The sequence below is a fragment of the Hemitrygon akajei genome, chromosome 25 (genome assembly GCF_048418815.1).
Source record: "Hemitrygon akajei chromosome 25, sHemAka1.3, whole genome shotgun sequence".
NCBI classification, from domain to species: Eukaryota; Metazoa; Chordata; class Chondrichthyes; order Myliobatiformes; family Dasyatidae; genus Hemitrygon; species Hemitrygon akajei.
The window spans coordinates 39,406,992-39,429,819 of NC_133148.1; the positions used below are offsets into that span (position 1 = coordinate 39,406,992).

The 22,828-nt window shown below is 47.1% G+C and overlaps 1 protein-coding gene across 1 annotated transcript in view; it reads left to right on the plus strand.

Moving 5' to 3' along the window:
• The window catches only part of slc1a5 (solute carrier family 1 member 5), a 43,990-nt gene that overhangs the window by 17,366 nt on the left and 3,796 nt on the right, over positions 1-22,828 (plus strand). Inside the window, exons 2-7 of the mRNA XM_073029352.1 lie at positions 4,061-4,103; positions 6,984-7,070; positions 15,080-15,246; positions 16,836-17,069; positions 18,785-18,979; positions 20,238-20,372. Coding sequence (XP_072885453.1) covers positions 4,061-4,103; positions 6,984-7,070; positions 15,080-15,246; positions 16,836-17,069; positions 18,785-18,979; positions 20,238-20,372 — 861 coding nt within the window. The remainder of the gene's footprint in view (positions 1-4,060; positions 4,104-6,983; positions 7,071-15,079; positions 15,247-16,835; positions 17,070-18,784; positions 18,980-20,237; positions 20,373-22,828) is intronic.

Genomic DNA, 22,828 nt, shown 5'->3' on the forward strand with positions numbered 1-22,828 from the left:
ATAGAATAGTAACTACTACAGAGTCAGAGAACAACCGCCAAACTAGAGGTTTCAACCAGAATGCAGAAGACAACAAACTGTGCAAATACGAAAAGAAGAAACAATAATATACAGACGTTTGTAAATAAATAAGCAATAGAGATCGAGGACAGGGGATGAAGAGACCCCAAAAGTAAGTTCCTAAGTCGTGGGAACACTTCAGTGATGGGTGAGCGAAGCTATCCCCATTGGTTCAAGAGCCTGATGGTTGAAACATAGAAAATAGGTGCAGGAGTAGGCCATTCGGCCCTTCGAGCCTGCACCGCCATTCAGTATGATCATGGCTGATCATCCAACTTAGAACCCTGTACCTGCTTTCTCTCCATACCCCCCGATCCCTTTAGCCACTAGGGCCATATCTAACTCCCTCTTAAATATAGCCAATGAACCGGCCTCAACTGTTTCCTGTGGCAGAGAATTCCACGGATTCACCACTCTCTGTGTGAAGAAATTTTTCCTCATCTCGGTCCTAACAGTTGAGGGGTGTTAACTGTTCCTAGACCTGGTGGTGCGAGACCCAAGACTCTTGTGCCTTCTACCCGATGGCAGTAGTGGGAAGCGATCATGTCCTGGCTGGTGGGGGCCCCTTGAGGATGGACACTCCCTCCCTTTGAGCTTCAATGATGTGCCCAGTGTTTGGGAGGGCTTCACCCTTAACGGACCAGGTAGTAATGGGGCTCCCACAGAAAAGGGGATAACTACAGTCATTCTATTTCAGGTGTTCCCACCTGACTCTTTATCTTGTTATCTCGTTATTTATTTATATTTGTATTTGCACAGTTTGTTGTTCATTGATCATGTTTGCAGTTACTGTTCTATAGATTTGCTGACTATGCCTACAGGAAAAACAATCTTGGGGCTGTATGTGGTGATGTGTATGTACTCGGATAATAAATTTTACTTTGAACTTTGAAGAGGGCACGTGCTGGGTGGAGAGGGTCCTTACTGTTGGCTGCCACTTTCCTCAGGCACCACCTCGTGAAGGTGTCCTTGATTGCTGGGGGGGGTGGGGTGGGGGGGATTGTGCCTGTGTTGGAGCTGGCTGAGTTTGCAACCCTCTGCAGCCTTTTGTGACCCTGTGTGTTGTGGATCGAAATACAGTGTGCTGCAGTTTTATTTTATTCTGTCTCGTCTGCCTGTCTCTTTGGGTATTTCCACCACCTGCTTTAATATTAGAGTCAAGCCCGGATTCAGGTGCATTTCAAATAGGCAATACGTAGCGTTTACTTGCAAAGCCGCTGCTGGAGACCAAGCACGGGAGTTATCCTGTACGACGTGTCTGCTCCTCACTCCAAAGATAATGTTCAAAAGTCAAAGAAATGTATTCAATCTTTTTACAAGATTTGTATTTAAAAAAAAACTCATGTAATTTTTCACACACGCTGGCATAAAGCGGTATAGTAGCTAAAATAAGTTTATCTCCTTTCTCATGTTTCATTGGCTAAGTGTTAACACATGACCCACATGATGTCATTGTTTTAATCATGTAGCCTATTAATTTATCTTTAAGGAATTTCTTATCTTACCTATAAAAGTGATCAATTTTTTCAGAGGCGCCATCTTCAACCCTTTTGTCTTTGCATCCGTTCACCTCTTTAGCACCATTGCCAGTTCTGTTTAGTTTGCTTCAGATTTGCATGTTTGTACTCTGAAATAAACTGAAATCTTGCAATTAAGACTGCTCGCCATTCCTGACTCCTGGAAGAATCTTCAGGATCAGAAATTAAACAGAGATCCAAGCCAGGGATCAGTATATGGATGAGAGGGGTTTGGAGGGATATGGCCCAGGTGCAGGTCAGTGGGACTAGGCAGGAAACTGGTTCGGCACAGCCAAGAAGGGCCGAAAGGCCTGTTTCTGCGCTGTAATGCTCTATGGTTCTATGGTCAGTAGCTCACAAAACATACAATCTTGAAGCGATTAAACTAAAACTAGTGATATTAAACAGTCTTAAGCGAAGTTAGTAGAATTAAGTGATTTCAAATGTAATTAAGCGGTCATCAAAATATATGACAGCCGGTGACCCCCTGCTCTAAACTGACAAAATAAAGCATGAATATGTAACTTGTTCCCTTTGCTACTACTACGCCCCCACTCATGTTTATTATTTACCATAATTATTTATTATTACCATAATAAATGCACAACAGAGAATACAATACAGATAGAAGTCAGGTGCATGGCTCCTGTAAAATAATATCATAAACTATTTGGAAGATCTCAACTTTAAGCGTTTTGGTTTTTTTGCACGTCATGCTTGTTTCGTTGTTGTTGCTGTTTGTGTTCTGCTAAGCATTGTGGGTATGCTATGTCGGCCCCGTTAAGCGCGAACGACACCCTTCACTGTGTGTTTCGATGCACTTGTGATCAGTAAAGCTGAATCTGAGCCTGAAATGCTGGTTAAGGCACTGGGGAAAATTAACCCGAATTATGGTTCAAGATGGGAGCCTGAAAGCAGAACCAAATCAACCAGTACTGTGTGGGTGGTGGGGGGGGGTGGCTTTCCTACAAATTGTTTGCAGTGGAAAGAGTCTTGTAGAGTTGTCATTCAACTCTACATGTATACAGCTAAACGAAACAGCATTCCTTCGGAGTAGAGGTTCCCAACCTGGGTCTGCGGACCCCCGAGTTATTGGTAAGGCTCTGTGGCATAAAAACATAAAGGTTGGGAACCCTGCTCTGAGCCAAGGTGCAAAACACACTACATACAGTCACACCCGGCGCTAATGATCCATCACATACAATCGCAAGATCATATTGGAATGACCTGATGATTGATGGATGTAGACCTGGGGCCATGTCTCTACCTGAAAAGCAAATTCTGCTCTTGAGGTGAGGCTGTCAAACTGACATTAGCTTTTTAGGGGGGGGGATGCGGTTCACAAAAGCACATAGTTAGGAAGCTTCTGGGGCAAACCCTTAGTCAAAGATTAAATTTATCTGCCATATGCATTTACATGTGAGGTGGATTCCGGTTAATTGGGACACATTGGGACCAGTACATTTTGGCCCAATTAAGCGGCTGCACCAATTAGTTGGAAGATTCATGGAAATAGTTAAAAAGGTATATATAATAAAAGACAAGTTACCCATTAACTGAGTAACAAATTATGTATTTAAATAAAACGATGAATAAATTAGAGCACTGCCAAAAAACATCCTAATAATTATTGACGGAGGAATTCTTCAAGTGTACACTTGCTGTAAATTGTGATTGGCTGTAAATTGTGATTGACTGTAAATGAGCAAAATCAGTATAGACACCTGGTGCGAGTGATGGACTGTCTTCACACAATGCCTTCAATGATTGCATCCTCCAAATCTTCATTTTCATTGTAACATTCAAGGTGATTGTCGATACCTTTAAATTCTTCATAGTCCCTAACTTGTTGAAGAGGTGAAATCATTTCATTTTCACTGAATGCTTGAAACTGCAGTGAGCAAAATGCTCCTGAATCATCTTACCACCAACTATCAGCGACAAAAATCACTGCTTTTTGAACACAAGCACGTGTGATTGATGCTATTTAAAACACAGTGTAGTGTCTAACGGCTGCGCACAATGTGCGTGTGACTAACACTAGTTAGAAACTGTCCGACAACAGTCTCCAGTCCCCATCAGGCGGCTGGGTGTCCCAAATAAATGAAGAGAACCCTGGCTACTTTCTTGATTAGTTTTTGTTCTTCCAAAAAAGCAGCTGCCCGATTATCTGATGGCCCAATTAACCTGAATCTTCATTATTAAGAATTTGCTATGGTGTGTTGGGTGTCATTCAACAAATACAACAGTCAATAATTTTTTTAAAAACTATATACAAATAAGGTTATTTAAAGTAAAGGATATGGAAAAAAATTCGGAATAAATTCATAAATACTGACACATTATAAGAAGTGGTTTAAAATCTTTACAGTGCTGTTACAGGTAGTGGATAGAGGAGGTGGTGGGGGGCTAACTGGAATGGTTGATCAGATTGACTGCCTGGGGAAGTGACATTTAATGCTTTTCATCCCGTTTTCCTTCAGGAACATCTTCCCATCTAATCTCGTCTCGGCAGCATTTATATCGGTGAGTCAAGTTTGCATCCGTAGCAAAGTTATTAAATCACACGCAACTTGAAACGCCTTTGAAGTGGAAAAGGAATTCAGTTCTATTCAATAGGAATAAGATTTTTGGACGAATAAAAGGGTCCCCGTATCTGTTGGTTTATGTATATAAACAGCTAACATCCGACAATTTTTCGCTCTTCCCTTTTTTGCCATTCCCCATTCTGGCTCTCCTCTTACCCCTTCGCTTTTCCTCATCTTCCCTTGGTGGCCCTCATCCTCCCCTTTCTCCCATGTCCGCTCTCCTATCAGATTCCTTCCTCTCCAGCCCTTTACCTCTTACTCCCTCCTCCTCCACCTTCTTAGTCTGGCCTCTTTTCCCCCCCCCCCCCCCCCCCTCCTTTCCAGTCCTGATGAAGGGTCTCGGCCTGAAACTTAAACTAATTTTTCCTCTTCAAAGGTTCTGCCTGATCTGATCTCTAGCATTTTGTGTGTGTGTGTGTGTGTGTGTTTTTTTTTTCTGGGTTTCCAGCATCTGCAGAATCTCTTGTGTTTATATAAGCAGATTGCCATTTTAATGAAGCAAGGCAGCCATGCTTGCACAGGTTGGTGCCACTGCTTCTCACCTGCAGTTCCACCCTCACTTCAGTGCTGTCTGTGCGGAGTTTGCAGTCTCTCTCTGCGACCTTTTGGGTTTCCCAGGCTGCTCTTGTTTACTCCCACAGCCCAAAGGGCTGATTGGTTACTGGTGGTTGTTCATCAGATTCAGTGATGACAGGAGTTTTTAAAGTACCGGGGCAGTTCCACTGTCTCGACCTCGGAAGTCCAGGTCCAGTGGTACGAACAAGCGTCACGAGCTGGGGTCTTCACTGGTTGCAATGGACGACCGTGACGTCTTCTGTGCCTCGCCGTGCCCTTCGCTCTCCACGGAGCGCCGCTGTATCGCCTTCCCGGCCGGTGGATCTCATCCGCCCACTCCGCCAGAGCTGCCAGGACAGGCGCGTCCCCATCTCACCCGGGGTACGAGGCCGCCGGTTACCCTCCCCTGGTTTAGCCCGTCTGTTGAATCGGTTCACCGGGCGAGTGGCCGCTGTCGCATGCAGACAGCTGCTTGGAGCCACAGGTGAGAGCTGAGCAGGGACCAGAGGTGAGTGAGCTGCCCCAGAATGGAAGCGACAAGCCCCTTCGCCGGAGGTGCTACCTCTCCCTGGACATCCCATTTACTGTAAATTACAATAAAATATCTTAGTGGTAAAACCTGAGGCTATTGAAGGGAATGTGAGGAGACTAAAAATGGGTTGAGTATAAATTGATGCTCAGCAGGGAACTGCTGGGCCAAAGGGCCTACTTCTCTGCTGTACGTCTGTGATTTGTCTCCCTGCTTTCTTAGAGTGCCTGGCCTTCAAATGACTTTTAGGGTGGCTCAGCAAGACTCTCAGTTCAGAAACAGACCACCCAACTGGGCGTCACAGTAGCGTAGTGTAGTGGTTAGCACAGCGCTTTACAGTGCCAGCGACCCGGGTTCAATTCCCATCGCCGCCTGTACGGAGTTTGTACCTTCTCCCCGTTGGTAGGTTAATTAGTCATCGTAAATTATCCTTTGATTAGGCTAGGGTTAAATCGGGGGATTACTGGGCAGAGCGACTCGAAGGGGGAGGATGGAAGGGCCTATTCCGCTATGTATAAATAAAACCCAATGAAATTCCCTCCAAGAGGACCTTGTCATTGGGGTTGGAGGTTTGCGTGCCTCAGTGACCCGGAGAGCGATGTTGGCTGGAGTCGGGGCTTATGCTTTGGTCGGGTCACCCACGCCAAACAGGTCAAAGGGTAGAGGTCAGACTATCTTCCAGGTTCACGGGTCCAGCTCGGGGCTAACAACCCTGACTGGTCAAACAAAAGGAAACAGCAACGAAGAACCCTTCTACAGCTGAGTGTGACAGTATTCCTGAGTCTCCACCCTAGTCTTGCATGTCTGACAGAAACGGAAACCGAGAGGAAGTTACTGACCTGATGAAAGAGCTGGAAGACCTCCATTGCTTCCCTAAATACCAGCAGCGTTACAGGCAGTTCACTTCACCAATGGGATTCAGCAGTGTGTCTTGGAACTGGCTGCAGGCTTTGAAAACGTTCAGGTCTGGGACGAATTTGTCTGGCTCGGTCGTCAGGGCAGACTCCAGCCAGCAACTCCTAATGCTGAAAAAAACTGACAATTTTAGCACCTGATTCTCGGATTTATGTAGGTCTCTTGATGGGAGAGTTACTTGACAGGATGAAACAGCACTGTATTTGTTTGTTTATTGACATAAAGAGCGGAACAGGTCCTCCCAGCCCTTCGAGCCACACCGTCCAGCAACTCACCGATTTAACCCTAGCCCAATCACTGGACAATTTACAATGACCAATTAACCTACTAACTGGTACACCATTGGACTGTGGGAGGAAACCGGAGCACCCGGAGGAAACCCACGCGGTCACGGGGAGAACGTACAAACTCCTCACAGGCAGAGGTGGGAATTGAACCCGGGTCTCTGGCACTGTAAAGTGTTCTCACCAAATAAATTCAGATTATTGGGAGAGATTTTGAGGTAAATACTTAGCTCATGGAGCTGAAGATGTCACTGCTAAGTGACATAATTTTACCTTAATGGAGAGGTTTGCTGGGCCATTTCTAGATATAGTTAAGAGATGATCCTACTGTGTGACAGAAGTCAAATGTAAGGATAGCAAAAAAATTTATTTCACTACGAATGTTTAGGAACTAGTAAAGATTTAACGACAGATGTGATGAAGATTATTATGTTGAACATGTTAAAGAGTTAACAACATGCGGTGAAGGTTATTGTATGTTGAACATGTTTTTATTTAGTTCCTCATCCATGAGCCCTCTTTCTTTTCTCCCCAGTACGCCACAAGTTACAGGCCTATAGCAATTACGAAGAATGTCACCGATGAGTTTGGAAGAATTAACTTGACCGTTGAAGAGTTAAAGGTGAGCGGGGAAAACGGAGCTAATATACCTGCAGAACGATTGAATTTGTACAGCACTTGCCACCTGCAACTTAAGGCATTATCACTGCCGGGTTAAGAGGTAAATGTGGCAGCAGATTTGCACAGCAAGATCTCACAGAGTGGTGTGATATGAAGAATTTATTTGTTGCTGTTTGTAGAGGGAAATGTTGGTGAAGACACCAGAGTCGGTTGTTTTCCCTAGCTTGGCCTTCCCAGAATGATCGCTGCTTCTCTGCTGTGTGTACGGAGAAAAGAGCCTCACGCGTTTAATGCATATCTATGAAGAATCTGAGAATACAGGTCCATAATTCATTGAACATGATATCACAGGTAGATAGGATCGTAACGAAAGATTTTGATGCATTGGCCTTCATAAATCAATGTATTGAGTACAGGAGATGGGACGTTATGTTGCATAAGGCGTTCGTGAGGCCTAATTTAGAGTATCGTGTGCAGTTTTGGTCATCTCCCTACAGGAAAGATATGAATAAGGTTGAAAGAGTTGGGAGAAAATTTACAAGAATGTTTGCTGAGATTTGAGGACCTGAGTTATACGTGAAGATTAAATAGGTTAGGACTTTATTCCTTGGAACGCAGGAGATTGAGGGGAGGTTTGATAGAGGTATACGAAATTATCAGGGCTATAGGTAGGGTAAATGTAAGCAGGCTTTTTCCACTGTGGTTAGGTGGGACTACTAGGTTGAAAGATGAAAAGTTTTAAGGGGAACGTGAGGGGAAGCATCTTCACTCAGAGGGTCATGCGAGTGTGGAACGAGCTGCCAGCACAAGTGGTGCATGTGAGCTCGATTTCAGCGTTTAAGAGAAGTTTGGACGGGTACATGGACGGTAGGGGTACGGAGGGCTGTGATCCCGGTGCAGGTCGATGGGAGTAGGCAGTTTAAATGTTTCTGCACAGACTAGATGGGCCAAAGGGCCTGCTTCTGTGCTGTATTTTTCTGTGAGTAAAGATAGTATTTCCTCTCCAAAATGCGGCACTCCGAGATGTGTCACTTCCTTAGGCCTGCAGTCAAGTTTTAATCTTAAGTTATTGTCGTACGGGTAATAGATAGATAAGATAGATACTTTATTCATCCCCATTGGGAAATTCAACATTTTTTCCAGTGTCCCATACACTTGTTGTAGCAAAACTAATTACATACAATACTTAACTCAGTAAAAATATGATATGCATCTAAATCACTCTCTCAAAAAGCATTAATAATAGCTTTTAAAAAGTTCTTAAGTAGTTTACTTAAATACATTAAATACAATCAACCCCGGCACTTTAACATATCTTACTCCTGGCGGTTGAATTGTAAAGCCGAATGGCATTGGGGAGTATTGACCTCTTCATCCTGTCTGAGGAGCATTGCATTGATAGCAACCTGTCAGGAAATACCCGATATTCTTTCCGCCTAGTGCAAGAGCAATCGGTTATAGAGTCATAGAGTAATGGAAGTTATGTGTGGAGTCCCTGCAGCAGAGACAACAGACCTTTAGGCCTAAGTTGTCCAGTTGTGATCAAACCTAAGTTGGACTTTTACACAAGTGTGTCTGCTCAAAGGCTGGGGACCTCACAGCAAGTAACTCGTCATCTGACTGGTCCTTTCAACCATCAGAAAGGCAGAAGTCAGAGCTATGGTGGAATAATCCCCACTTCCCTGGGTGACCGCAACCTGGATACCAGTCAATGGCATCCAGGAGAAGAACAGCCTAGTTTACTGACACACCATGCTCCATCTATCATTGACATGTTGTGACTTGGAAATATATTGTCATTTCCCCATTGAGTCAGAGAGCCATACAGCATGGAAGCAAACCCTTTGGCCCGTCTAGTCCATGCTGGCCAAGATGGCCATCAAAGCTAGTCCAGCTTCCCTTCATTTGGCTCGTATCCCTTGTGACTGTGTGACTGGAGTCACCAGAGAGATGCAGCTGGTAGATAGAAAAGTCTCTCTCTCTCTCTCTCTCACTCTCTCACTCTCTCACTCTCTCTCACACACATTGGAGTTTCTCAAGAGAAAGGCTCCCCGATCCGACATTTCAGCACATTTTTATATGATAAAGAGCAAAGTTAACAGGACAATTTCATAATGTTTATACTCAGTTAATTGTAATATTCCTAATTTCTGTGGACTCTTGTATTCATGCAGTGGGTGTTGATTGCATTCATGCATATGCAGATCTCTCAGTCAATTGGTGTTTCCTGGTCTGCAATTTACTCTAGAATGAAGACCATTGTTCCGAGCTATATACCCAAACTCCAGAATACACCCTACCGTCCCTCAACACCTTTCCTATTCCTGTACCCATCCAATCGTCTTCTAAACATTGTTGTCGTACCTGCCTCTGGCAGCTTGTTCCACGTACGTTATGTACCATCCTCTGCGTAAGGAAAATTTAAATCGTTCCCCTCTCACCTCAAGCCAGGGATTCCCAACCTTTTTGTTATGCCTTTGACCCCTACCACTACATGAGCCATCTGTGTGGACTCCAGGTTGGGAACTTCTGGCAGCGGAGGTTTGAGATCAGAGTTTTCCTTCTCCTAGATGAACTGCCGACCACGGCTGACAAGCTCCAATAACACCCCATTAGTTGGCTGTTAAAGGATTTGCATGGGTGTCCAGAGAGGCTGGGCAGACTGGGGAGAAGAAGACTGAGAGATGATTTTATAGAGGTGTTTAAAATCATGAGGGGCATAGACAAGGTGAATGAAACATCTTCCCAGGGGGTATCAGAACTCCAGGACATAAGTTTGATGTGTGAGGGTAAAGATTTACTAGGAACTTTAGGGGCAACTTTACTTTTATACAAATGGTGGTGTGTATGTGGAATGAATTACCAGAGGAAGAGGTTAGAGATTCAAATTTACAATTATTATTGACGTATGTACATGGTACACAACCCTGAGATACGTCTTCACCACAGACAGTCATGAAACGGGGTACTAGGGCAGGAACGGGGTACTGATTGTGTATGATCAGCCATGATCACAGTGAATGGCGGTGCTGGCTAGCAGGGCCGAATGGCCTACTCCTGCACCTACTGTCTATTGTCTGTTGAAACAAAGAAACACCATGGAACCCGTTCAGAGAAAACATTAAACACCTAATGTGCAAAACAAAAAGAGCAAAGAGCGATGAGTGAATAACGTGCAGAATATTAAATATCAAACCACAGAGTCCTCGGAACACTCCAGGAGGGTTCAGTTAAGCGCTGTGTCGTTCGTTGACTGCCAGCCGCAGAGCCAGTCCGCACAAAATAGCGATAGAAAAGGAGAAACCAGAAACGCATAACGTGAAAGGCAGAGTTCAAATCCACCAGCCATGTCGATCGAACCTTGCCCAAGACCCGAGACTCCTGCACCTTCCTCCAGCAGCAGAGAAGGGGAGCAAGACCAGCCCTCGTCGATTTCAATCTTGCTTGATGCTTTAATCGGCGACTTGGTCGGGAATTGGAGTCGGTCGTGGGTTTGCGCGCCGCCGTTAGGCTGTGCACCCCCGCTCTCAACCTCGCTCTTGACCACGCCAAATTCCCTTGGAGAGAGCAAAAGCACCAGATCGCTCAGCTGGCCCAAAAACACCTGATAGTAATGTAAATCACAGGCTCCGACTGCACACAGATTAGCGGTAGGTGTATATTTAAAAGAAGGAGAAGAAGTTTCGGGAACTGTGCAGGACTTCACCATTGGTCACGTAGGTCGCTGGCGTCATCTTGCCTATCATAAGGCAGTCACAATAACAGAGTTTGTAAAAAGTTGGACAAATACCTGGATTGGAAATGTTTAGAAGGTTAAGGCAAACCTTAATAAATGGGACTAGCTTGAGTGGGGCTATCATTGACCAGTTGGGCTGAAGGGCCTGTTCCTGTGCTGAATAAGTACCATTCTAAGATAGCAGCCTTTCCTTTGACATAATAACTATCTTGGGAATAAGTTGCCTCCTCCTCTGGTTTTGTCCTTGTACGACTCACACTGAAACAAGCTTTCTTTTTGAACACACGGTTGTGTTTTTTAAAACCTGGATCAGCTGGTTCTGATACTTCGCTTCCCTGCAGAATCCCAGCATTTTAACCGAATATGATTTCGGCTTGTTTTCGCTGAAGGATACGGGCAAGTCAGTGGATGCAGAGAGCTGTTGCTGCTTGCTACCCGTTGCGCCGTAGGCGTTTAGGGTGGCGATGAAGTTCCGCCATCTCTCTCCGTCCTTGGCCATCTTCTCTATTGTGCCCCCCGGGTGTGGTTCAGGGTCCTCGTTTCAGCCTCTGTGGCACGGTGCCACGTTGCCTTTGGTCTCCCGCGTTTCCTCTGTCTTTCAAGGGTCCGACGAAGTGCTGTCTTGACGATGGAGTTGGCCTCACTACGTGTCCGATCCATCTCTTTGGGAAGAGAATAGAAACCAAGATATGCTGCTTTCTAGGTGGGGGTGGGGGTGGGGGGGGGGGCTTGAGTTGTACTTTGGGGATCCGACCGGCTAAAATGGCTGCAAAAAATACCAGCTGTGGGAATCTCAGAGGGACCCACAGACCCCGCTACAACTGAGGTGGAAGATTATTGGAGGGGCAAGTGTATGGGTAGTCTACCGATAAACCTCGCCGCCTCACCCATCTCCAAATCCACCGCTTGGAATGGAAGCACATAATCGTGGCATCCCAAGAAACACCCAAGGAAGGAAAACATCCCAAGAAGGAAAAATCTTGTAAAAGTAGAAATTCCCCTGCAATTTCTCTTAGAAAATTTGGCATGTCATCTACAACATTGACAAACTTCTATAGGTGCACGGTGGAGAGTGTCCTGACTGGCTGCACGTTGGCCAGGTGTAGAAACACCGATGCCTAGGAATGGAAAAGCCTGAAAAAATGTAGTGGCTATCACAGGAAAATCCTTTTCCACCATTGAGCATATCTACATGGAGTGCTGTCGCAGGAAAGCAGCATCCATCACCAGGGACCCCCACCACCCTGGCCATGCTCTCTTCTCCCTGCTGCCATCAGAAAGAAGGTACAGGAGCCTCAAGTCCCACACCGCCAGGTTCAGGAATAGTTATTACCCCTCAGCCATCAGGCTTCTGAACCAGTGTGGATAACTTCACTCACCTCAACACTGAACTGATTCAACACATCAGGCTCCTGAACCAGTGTGGATAACTTCACTCACCCCAACTCTGAACTGATTCCACACATCAGGCTCCTGAACCAGTGTGGATAACTTCACTCACCCCAACACTGAACTGATTCCACACATCAGGCTCCTGAACCAGTGTGGATAACTTCACTCACCCCAACACTGAACTGATTCCACACATCAGGCTCCTGAACCAGTGTGGATAACTTCACTCACCCCAACACTGAACTGATTCCACACATCAGGCTCCTGAACCAGTGTGGATAACTTCACTCACCCCAACACTGAACTGATTCCACACATCAGGCTCCTGAACCAGTGTGGATAACTTCACTCACCCCAACACTGAACTGATTCCACACATCAGGCTCCTGAACCAGTGTGGATAACTTCACTCACCCCAACACTGAACTGATTCCACACATCAGGCTCCTGAACCAGTGTGGATAACTTCACTCACCCCAACACTGAACTGATTCCACACATCAGGCTCCTGAACCAGTGTGGATAACTTCACTCACCCCAACACTGAACTGATTCCACACATCAGGCTCCTGAACCAGTGTGGATAACTTCACTCACCCCAACACTGAACTGATTCCACACATCAGGCTCCTGAACCAGTGTGGATAACTTCACTCACCCCAACACTGAACTGATTCCACACATCAGGCTCCTGAACCAGTGTGGATAACTTCACTCACCCCAACACTGAACTGATTCCACACATCAGGCTCCTGAACCAGTGTGGATAACTTCACTCACCCCAACACTGAACTGATTCCACACATCAGGCTCCTGAACCAGTGTGGATAACTTCACTCACCCCAACACTGAACTGATTCCACACATCAGGCTCCTGAACCAGTGTGGATAACTTCACTCACCCCAACACTGAACTGATTCCACACATCAGGCTCCTGAACCAGTGTGGATAACTTCACTCACCCCAACACTGAACTGATTCCACACATCAGGCTCCTGAACCAGTGTGGATAACTTCACTCACCCCAACACTGAACTGATTCCACACATCAGGCTCCTGAACCAGTGTGGATAACTTCACTCACCCCAACACTGAACTGATTCCACACATCAGGCTCCTGAACCAGTGTGGATAACTTCACTCACCCCAACACTGAACTGATTCCACACATCAGGCTCCTGAACCAGTGTGGATAACTTCATTCACCCCAACACTGAACTGATTCCACACATCAGGCTCCTGAACCAGTGTGGATAACTTCACTCACCCCAACACTGAACTGATTCCACACATCAGGCTCCTGAACCAGTGTGGATAACTTCACTCACCCCAACACTGAACTGATTCCACACATCAGGCTCCTGAACCAGTGTGGATAACTTCACTCACCCCAACACTGAACTGATTCCACACATCAGGCTCCTGAACCAGTGTGGATAACTTCACTCACCCCAACACTGAACTGATTCCACACATCAGGCTCCTGAACCAGTGTGGATAACTTCACTCTCCCCAACACTGAACTGATTCAACACATTATGCTCCTGAACCAGTGCGGATAACTTCACTCACCTCAACACTGAACTGATTCAACACATCAGGCTCCTGAACCAGTGTGGATAACTTCACTCACCTCAACACTGAACTGATTCCACACATCAGGCTCCTGAACCAGTGTGGATAACTTCACTCACCTCAACACTGAACTGATTCAACACATCAGGCTCCTGAACCAGAGGGGATAACTTCACTCACCCCAACACTGAACTGATTCAACACATCAGGCTCCTGAACCAGTGTGGATAACTTCACTCACCTCAACACTGAACTGATTCCACAGATCGGGCTCCTGAACCAGTGCGGATAACTTCACTCACCTCAACACTGAACTGATTCAACACATCAGGCTCCTGAACCAGTGCGGATAACTTCACTCACCTCAACACTGAACTGATTCCACACATCAGGCTCCTGAACCAGTGCGGATAACTTCACTCACCTCAACACTGAACTGATTCCACACATCAGGCTCCTGAACCAGTGCGGATAACTTCACTCACCTCAACACTGAACTGATTCCACACATCAGGCTCCTGAACCAGTGCGGATAACTTCACTCACCTCAACACTGAACTGATTCAACACATCAGGCTCCTGAACCAGTGTGGATAACTTCACTCACCTCAACACTGAACTGATTCCACACATCAGGCTCCTGAACCAGTGCGGATAACTTCACTCACCCCAACACTGAACTGATTCCACACATCAGGCTCCTGAACCAGTGTGGATAACTTCACTCACCCCAACACTGAACTGATTCCACACATCAGGCTCCTGAACCAGTGTGGATAACTTCACTCACCCCAACTCTGAACTGATTCCACACATCAGGCTCCTGAACCAGTGTGGATAACTTCACTCACCCCAACTCTGAACTGATTCCACAACCTATGGAGTTGCTTTCAAGAACTCTACATCTCATGTCCTCGTATTAGTTATTTATTTTTGTGTATTTGCACACCGATGGCCAGTGTTTTTTTCCTCATTAATCCCGTTATATCTCTGAACACCTGAAAGAAAATGAATCCCAGGGTAGTATATGATGACATATACGTACTTTGACAATAATCTTATTTTGAACTTTGAACTAGAACAGTGTGAGAGCTTTCTTTGGGAATATATATCATCAATTTTGTGAAACCGGTTATCTGGTTATTAACAGTTTGCAGTTAACGGGAGCTTGCTGTATGTAAATGTGCTGTTACGTTTCCTACTGTGACCACGCTGCGAGAGCGCTTTGGGAATTCCCGAGGACATGAATCGTACTAATGAGATGCATTATTTCTCTCTTCCTTCCACTGTCGCGGCTTCGCCCCAGGTTCCCGTTCCCAGCACGGTAGATGGAATGAACATCCTGGGGCTGGTGGTCTTCGCCATTGTCTTTGGAATCGCCCTGCGCAAGCTCGGGCCGGAGGGAGAGAACCTGATCCAGTTCTTCAGTTCCTTCAACGAGGCCACCATGATCCTAGTCTCCTGGATCATGTGGTAAGTGGCTAGCTTGGTTTTCCCCCCACGTGTTTTGGTGTCACCGTGCGGTGAGGACAGCACCTCCGTGTGATCTAGAGAACCGTATTTGGCATCTTGACCCTCCTTCATCAAAATTGAATTGAATTGAATGATCTTTATTGTCATTATACGTAAGTACAGTGAAACTCTGTTTAGTTTCCTCTCAGGCAATTAAACAAAACGGTAGATAAAAACAAGACAGTAATGATAAAAAAAAGCGGTATTAAATAGATAAGTAGCAGAAAATAAGTTGCAGCAGCACCAGAATATCACAGTAATGCACAAAGTGCCGTTAGTGGAAGTGTTTGAGTCCTTGTGTGTGCTCACAGTTTCAGTCATTGTTCTGTGGGAGTGGTGTGATGGAGGCTACAGCTCTGGGGTAGAAGCTGTTCCTCAGTCTATTTGTTCTGGCTTTTAGTGTCCTGAACCTTTTGCTGGACGGCAGCGGGTCAGACAGGGAGTGGCCAGGGTGTGTGGTGTCTCTGGTTATGCTGATTGCTTTCCTCCTGAGTCTGCTGGAATAGATGGTGTCCAATCCTGTGAGCTCCATCCTGACGGTTCACTGGGCCGCCTTCACCACGCGATGCAGGTCTCGTCGCTCAGCGGCATCACTGTCATAAGACAGATGAGCAATATTTGACCATCAGTTCATCCAGTCTTGTAAAAATAAAAATTTCCCTTGCAATTTCGGCACGTCATCTCCCACCTTAACGAACGTCTATAGATGCACAGTGGAGGCTGTCCTGCCTGGTTGCACCGTGACCTGGTGTGAAAGTACCACAGGTGGAAAAGCCTGAAGAGGTATAGCGGACACAGTCCAGTCCATCGGAGGAAAAGCCCTCCCCATCACTGAGCACGTGTACAGGGAGTGCTGCCGTAAGAAAGCAGCATCCATCATCAAGGACCCCCACCATCCTGGCCGTGTTCATTCTCGCAGCTGCCGTTGGGAAGGGGGTACAGGTCCATTACCACCAGACTGCCCACTTGGCATCTTGACCCTAAATCCCTCATTTCTTTGAAATCGCTGCCTATCAGACGTATGAGCAGAGTTCCGCCATTTGGCCCATCAGGTCTGCTGTGCCGTTCCATCATGGTTGGTTTACCATCTCCCTCAAACCTTTGATACCCCGACTAATCAAGTACCTGTCGACCTCCGTTTTAAATACGCCCAATGACTTGGCCTCCACAGGCATCCGTGGCAATGAATTCCTCAGATTCTCCGCCCTCTGGCCGAGGGAATTCCTCCTCATCTCTGTCCTGAAGGGACGTTCTTCTATTCTGAGGCTGGGCCCTCTGATCCTAGACGCCCCCACTATAGGGACCATCTTCACCATGTCCAGTCTAGTTTGGCCTTTCAATGTTTAATAGGTTTCAATGAGATTTCCCCCCCCCCCCCCCGCCCCCAAAAAAAATTCTTTTAAATTCCAGAGAGCACAGGCTCAGAGAGATCAAACGCTCCGAAGTATGGATATGGTGTGCAGAAATACCGGCTGGCCTGCTAACTTTGTCTTTTCTCTGAAGCTCGGCACACGTTACAGTATCAGTAATGCAACCCTCTCTCCATTCAGGTACGCTCCTTTCGGTATCATGTTCCTGGTTGCAGGCAAGATTGCGGAGATGGAGAATGTCGTGTTGCTCTTCACCAGCCTTGGGAAGTACATCTGCAGCTGCATCGTGGGGCACATGATTCACGGGTTAATCACGCTTCCCTTGATCTATTTCATCTTCACCCGTAAGAATCCCTATTCGTTCCTCTGGGGCATCTTCACTGCCCTGGCCACTGCCTTTGGAACTGCGTCCAGGTAGGTTGGAGAGGCAGGCTGAGCTAGCATGCCCTGCTTTTGTTCTGTCTGGGAGGCCAGAGCATTTGTACCGGCTTTTTGAAGCGTAGTTAACCTCTGCGGTGGGAAAGCAGGGGGTTTTTGTTCACAGGAAGCTCCCACCAGCAGCGAGGGATGTGGAACATAGAACATTGTGGTAGTGTAGCGGTTAACGCAACGCTTCACAGTACCGGCGATACGGGTTCAATTCCTGCTGCCGGCTGTAAGGAGTTTGTACGTTCTACCCGTGACCGCGTGGGGTTTCCTCCGGGTGCTCCGGTTTCCTCCCACAGCCCAAAGGTGTACCGGTTGGTAAAATTGGTCATTGTAAATTGTCCCGTGGTTAGGCTGGGATTAAATCGGAAGGGATTGGTGGGGGCGGCACAGCTCAAAGGTCACCTTCCACGCTGCATGTCATAAAAATAAAGTGATAACTTCAACTAAGATTCGGTTTGCCTTATCAGAGGCGTGCCCACTCAGAGAGTGTCGGGCACCAGGGATGGGTTACCAGAGTAGGTGTGGAAGCAGGCAGTTTGGGGTTTTTTAGATAAACATGTAAATATGGAGCTAATAGAGGGATATGGACGACAGGAAGAGGATATTTAGTAAAAAAAAATGTCATCCCGGTTGGTACAACATTCTAAAGGACCTCATTGAGAGACGTTGGACAAGCTGTGACTTCGGAGATAGGAGACAGAGGGTGACCTTAAAGAGGTGAAACAAGCATGAGGAACAGAGAAGTGGTGAAAAAGTCTTTTTTTCTGGGGAAAGGGGATTCAAATGGTGGGGTACAGGTTTAAGGTGAGAGGGGAGTGATCTAATAAGAACCTGAGGGGGAGGGTTTTCACCCGGAGAGTGGTCAGTATACGGCAGAGAAAGTGGGCTAACCTCTTCCCTTGGAAACGTGTGTTGAGTGATGAAAGGCCTGGATAGAGTGGATATGGAGAGGATGTTTCCGACCGTGGGAGAGGCTCGGCCCAGAGGGCACAGCCTCAGAATGGAAGGGCGTCTTTAGAGCAGAGATGAGGAGGAATTTCTTCAGCCAGAGGGTAGCGACCCTTCGGAACTCATTGCCACAGATGGATGCAGAGGCCAAGTCATTGTGTAGATTTCAAACGGAGGGGGATAGGCTCTTGATTAGTCAAAGGTTATGGGCAGAAGGCAGGGGAAAGTGATTTAGAGGGATGATGGAATGGCCGAGCAGACTTAATGGGTCAAACAGCCTAATCTTGCTCCTGTGTCTTATGGTCCTAAGACAGGAGAATGGGTCAGGGATAGTAAATCAGCCATGTAATGGGCCAAATGGCCTAATGCTCCTCCTGTACCTTGTGATCATTGGGGGTGAGATGGCCTTTCGGGTACTGTAATGTTCTATCAATGGAATTTCTCAGAATCAGAATTAAGTCACGATCAGAATGAGGTTTACTATCACTGACATTCACTGTGAACTTTGTTGTTTCGTGGCAATGGGACAGGGCTTGCGTAACAAATGACGATAAGTTACAATACAGAAGATGTGTAAATAAGCAGAGCAGACGAGGGATAGTGAGGTTGGGTTCGTGGGTTTGTTGACCAGTCTGAAATCGGATGGGCAGAGGGCATATTTCAAGCTCCTGTACCTACTCGTTGGTGTTAGCAGTGTGAGCTTTTGACGCTTTCCTCTCACTAACAACGTCCTTTCCCCCTTTCGTCCCCAGTTCCGCCACACTGCCCCTCATGATGAAGTGCGTGGAAGAAAACAACGGCGTGAGCAAGCAAATCAGCCGGTTTATTCTGCCGATCGGCGCGACCGTGAACATGGATGGCGCGGCCCTCTTCCAGTGCGTCGCCACGGTGTTCATAGCTCAGCTCAACAACATCACCCTCAACTTTGTGCAGATCATCACCATACTGTGAGCAGCGTTCACTTGCTACAGCGCGCTGGGGATGGGTTCTCGGGTGGCGAGGCGCCGCAGCCCGCCATCTTTACCGCAGCGCCGCCATCTTTAACATCGGGATCGGTCCCTGCCGCGGTCCGCAGGGAGTCTGCACGCTCGTGCCACGGTCCAAAGATCATACGACACGAGCAGAATTAGTCCATTCAGCACATCAAGTCTGCTCCGCCATTCAGTCACGACTGGTTTATTAATCCTGTCAGTCCCGTTCTCCTGCCTGCTGCCTGCAACCTTAACTAATCAGGAACCTGCCACCCCTGCTTTAAATAAACCCAATGATTTGGCCTCCACAGCCGCCTCTGGTGTGAATCGAACAGATTCACCACCTTCTGGCTAGAGAAATTCCACTTCATCTCTGTACTAAAGGGGCGACCCTCTATTCTGAGGCTGTACCCTCTGGTCCTAGACTTCCCCACTATAGGAAACATCCTCTCCATGTCCGCTCTCTGATCTTTTCAACATTTCATAGGTTTTAATGAGATCCCACTTCAGAATTTTAAGTTCCAGTGAGTATAGGCCCAGGGCGATCAAACACCTTACCTAAGGTCACCCTTGGGCAAGGGGTAGCACCTGCTTAGCCCCTGATCAGGGTCACGTGAAGCCATGGGAGCAGGTGGTGGATGGTCGTATGAGCAGCCGGTGCAGATCACAAGTCCTGGTTATGTGACCACTGACACCAGGCAGACAATCTCTGAAGAGTATTGATAATGGCTGGGGTCACCCGCCTTGTAAAGACACTGCCCAGAAGAAGGCAACGGCAAAACACTTCTGTCGAAAAATTTGCCAAAGTCAATCACAGTCAAAAAGACCATGATCGCCCACATCATACAACAGGGCACAAAATGATGCTGGTGAGTGTACCTGTGGAATACTCTGCCCAGGGAAGTAGTAGCTGATACCTCGTTAGATATATTTAAGGCACAGTTTGATGGATTTTTGCCTAGTAGAAGAATTATGGGGAATAGAACGGTGAGTGGAGCTGAGTTCGGATCAACCACGATCTTATTGAATGGTGTAGCAGATTTGAAGGGCCAAACGGCCAACTCCTCCTAATTCTTACGCCCGTGTTTCTCTCATTTCGAGGCAGCGCTGTATCTCAGTCTATGTTCGGTCATTCTCGGCGCTTGAGCGAGAACGCGTAGTGAGGCCTGGGGCTGACCACCTGGGTCCTGTGCCTTGGCATTCTAACGCAGGCGGTGATTGGTTCCTTCAACAGAGTGACTGCCACCGCTTCAAGCGTGGGGGCTGCCGGCATTCCGGCGGGAGGTGTCCTGACCCTCGCCATCATTTTGGAGGCGGTGGGCTTGCCCACGAGTGAGATCTCGTTGATCCTTGCTGTCGACTGGATAGTGTAAGTAGCTTGTCCTTCTCGTGTCTCCAACTTTGTCAGAGACCGATTGCACGGGCATTTAAATCCACCTCTCACATCGAATGCCCTGTCAGATAATGGCATAGCCCACCCATCCATATTGTGGTAATGAGAACCTATGAAACAGGTGCAGGAGGCCAATAAGGATCAGGCCATTTGGCCCATCAGGTCAGTTCTGCCATTCCATCATGGCTGACATATTTTCCCTCTCAACTACTTTTTCCTGCCATCTCACCGTAACCTTTGACACCCTTAGTAATCAAGGATCTACATACCCAATGACTTGGTCTCCTTAGCCGTCCGTGGCAATAAATTCCACAGATTCACCACTCCCTGGCAAAAGAAATTACTCCTCATCTCTGTTCTAAAGGGACGACCTTGTGGCTGTGTCCTCTGGTCCCAGACACCTCCACTATAGGAAATATCCCCCCCCCCCCCCCCCCCCACGCTATCAAGGCCTTTCAATATTCACCGGGTTTCCATGAGATTCGCTCACCACCTCCCCCATCACACAACCCCTTGTACCCCAGCGAGTACAGGCCCAGACCCGTCAAACACGCCTGACACATTAACCCTTTGATTCCCGGGATCTTCCTCGTGAACCCTCTCCAGTGCCGGGGGGGGAGGTGGATGGGACTATCTGGTTGTGGACTACCTGTCTTTTACCCGTAGCCCTAATTCCCCTGCTACTATGCCATAATCTCATCTACTTGTGTCTTCGAATGTATTTAAGCAGCTTCTTCTCATCTCTGTCCTGAATCTAAGGGTAGAACAAGCTAGTCAGTCCCCTTCTCCTGTTCTTCCCCCAACCCCAACCGCCCCCCCCAATACATCTGCACCATCTTTTCTCAGAACTACCCATTCAATTCCCCCTCTGTAGGTCCTGATTCAGTTAACTTAACTCCACCCTGTTCTTAACTGATCAGTGGGTTTAAAAAAAATTTGCTTATATCTCCCTTGCATATTTTGTCCAAATTTGGTATTGTATCTCCCTTCCCCTTCAAGCACCTTCCTCAATTCTCTTTTGTCAGTTATTCAGACGGCTCCATTAATATTATCTTTGCCCTGAGAATAACCACAGCTTCCCAAGCCTCGAGCTCAAATGCTTCCATCTCTGAAGCCACTTGAAAGATTACTTTCTGCACCCTCTCTGGGACAGTCACTGAGAATTCAGTCGATCTGGGAACATCTATAGGACAGTACAGCACAGGAACAGGCCATTCGGCCCACAGTGTTGTGCTGAACCAGCTAAAAAGCAAATCAAAAACACCCAAACACTAATCCCTCCTACCTACACCATGTCCATATCCTTCCCTCCCTCACATCCATGTGCCCATCTAAATGTTTCTTAAAAGCCTCTGATTTATTCCAGCCAGCCATGTCTCTCTGAGTAAAAAAAAAAACACTTACCCCTCACATCCCCCTTGAACCTACCCCCTCTCACCTTCAATGCATACCCTCTGGTATTAGACATTCCAACCCTGGGAAACAGATACTCCCTGTCCACTGTATCTGTGAGTACCTGTCCACTCTCTGTGCCTCTCATAATCTAGTAAACCTCGATCAGATCTCCCCTCAGCCTCTGCCATTCCAGAGAAAACAACCCAAGTTTATCCGGCCTCTCGTGACAGCACACGCCCTCTAAACCAGGCAGCATTCTGGTAAACCTCTTCTGTACCCTCTCCAAAGCCTCCACATCCTTCCTATAGTGAGGCAACCAGAACTGTACAATATTCCACATGTGGCCTAACTAGTGTTTTATAAAGTTGCAACACAACCTCTTGACTATTTTTACTCAACTAATAAAAGCAAGCATTCCGTAAGCCGCCTTAACCAGCCTGTTGACCTGTGTAGCCACTTTCGGGGAGCTATAAACATCTCTCTGCTCAGCAGCACAGTTAAGGATCTTGCCCTTAACCGTTCCCCTTGCATTTGCCCTACCGAGGTGCAACACCTGACAGTCATCTGGGTTAAACTCCATCTGCCATTTCCCTGCCCATATCTACAAATGATTTCTATTGCCCTTGATTCTTTGCCATTCTTCGACACTATCCTCGGCCCTACCAATCTAGGACAGGTAGGGCAGTCCAGGACAAGCCTGCCCTGAGTTTGGAGGAGCAGCTCCTCGGATTCTGATTAGCCTCCAATTTGTGTGTTGCAGTGGGAAGCTGAAGGAGGGTAAGAGGGACATAGTCCACACAAAATTAACCTTCTTCCCAATGTCCTGGTCATCCCATATCTGTCCGTAAGATTATCTGACCATTACACAGAAGCTTGGAAGAGCTTTTGCATCCCCTGACTACCACGGTGCAGAAATGGGGGGGGGAGGGGGTAGCTTTCTGCCCCACCTTTTTCCCCCCCCTCTGTGCAGGAGGAAGATGCGGAGGGCTGGGTGGGGAGCAGATGATGTTGTTGGACACTTGTCCCGAGGAGTCTCG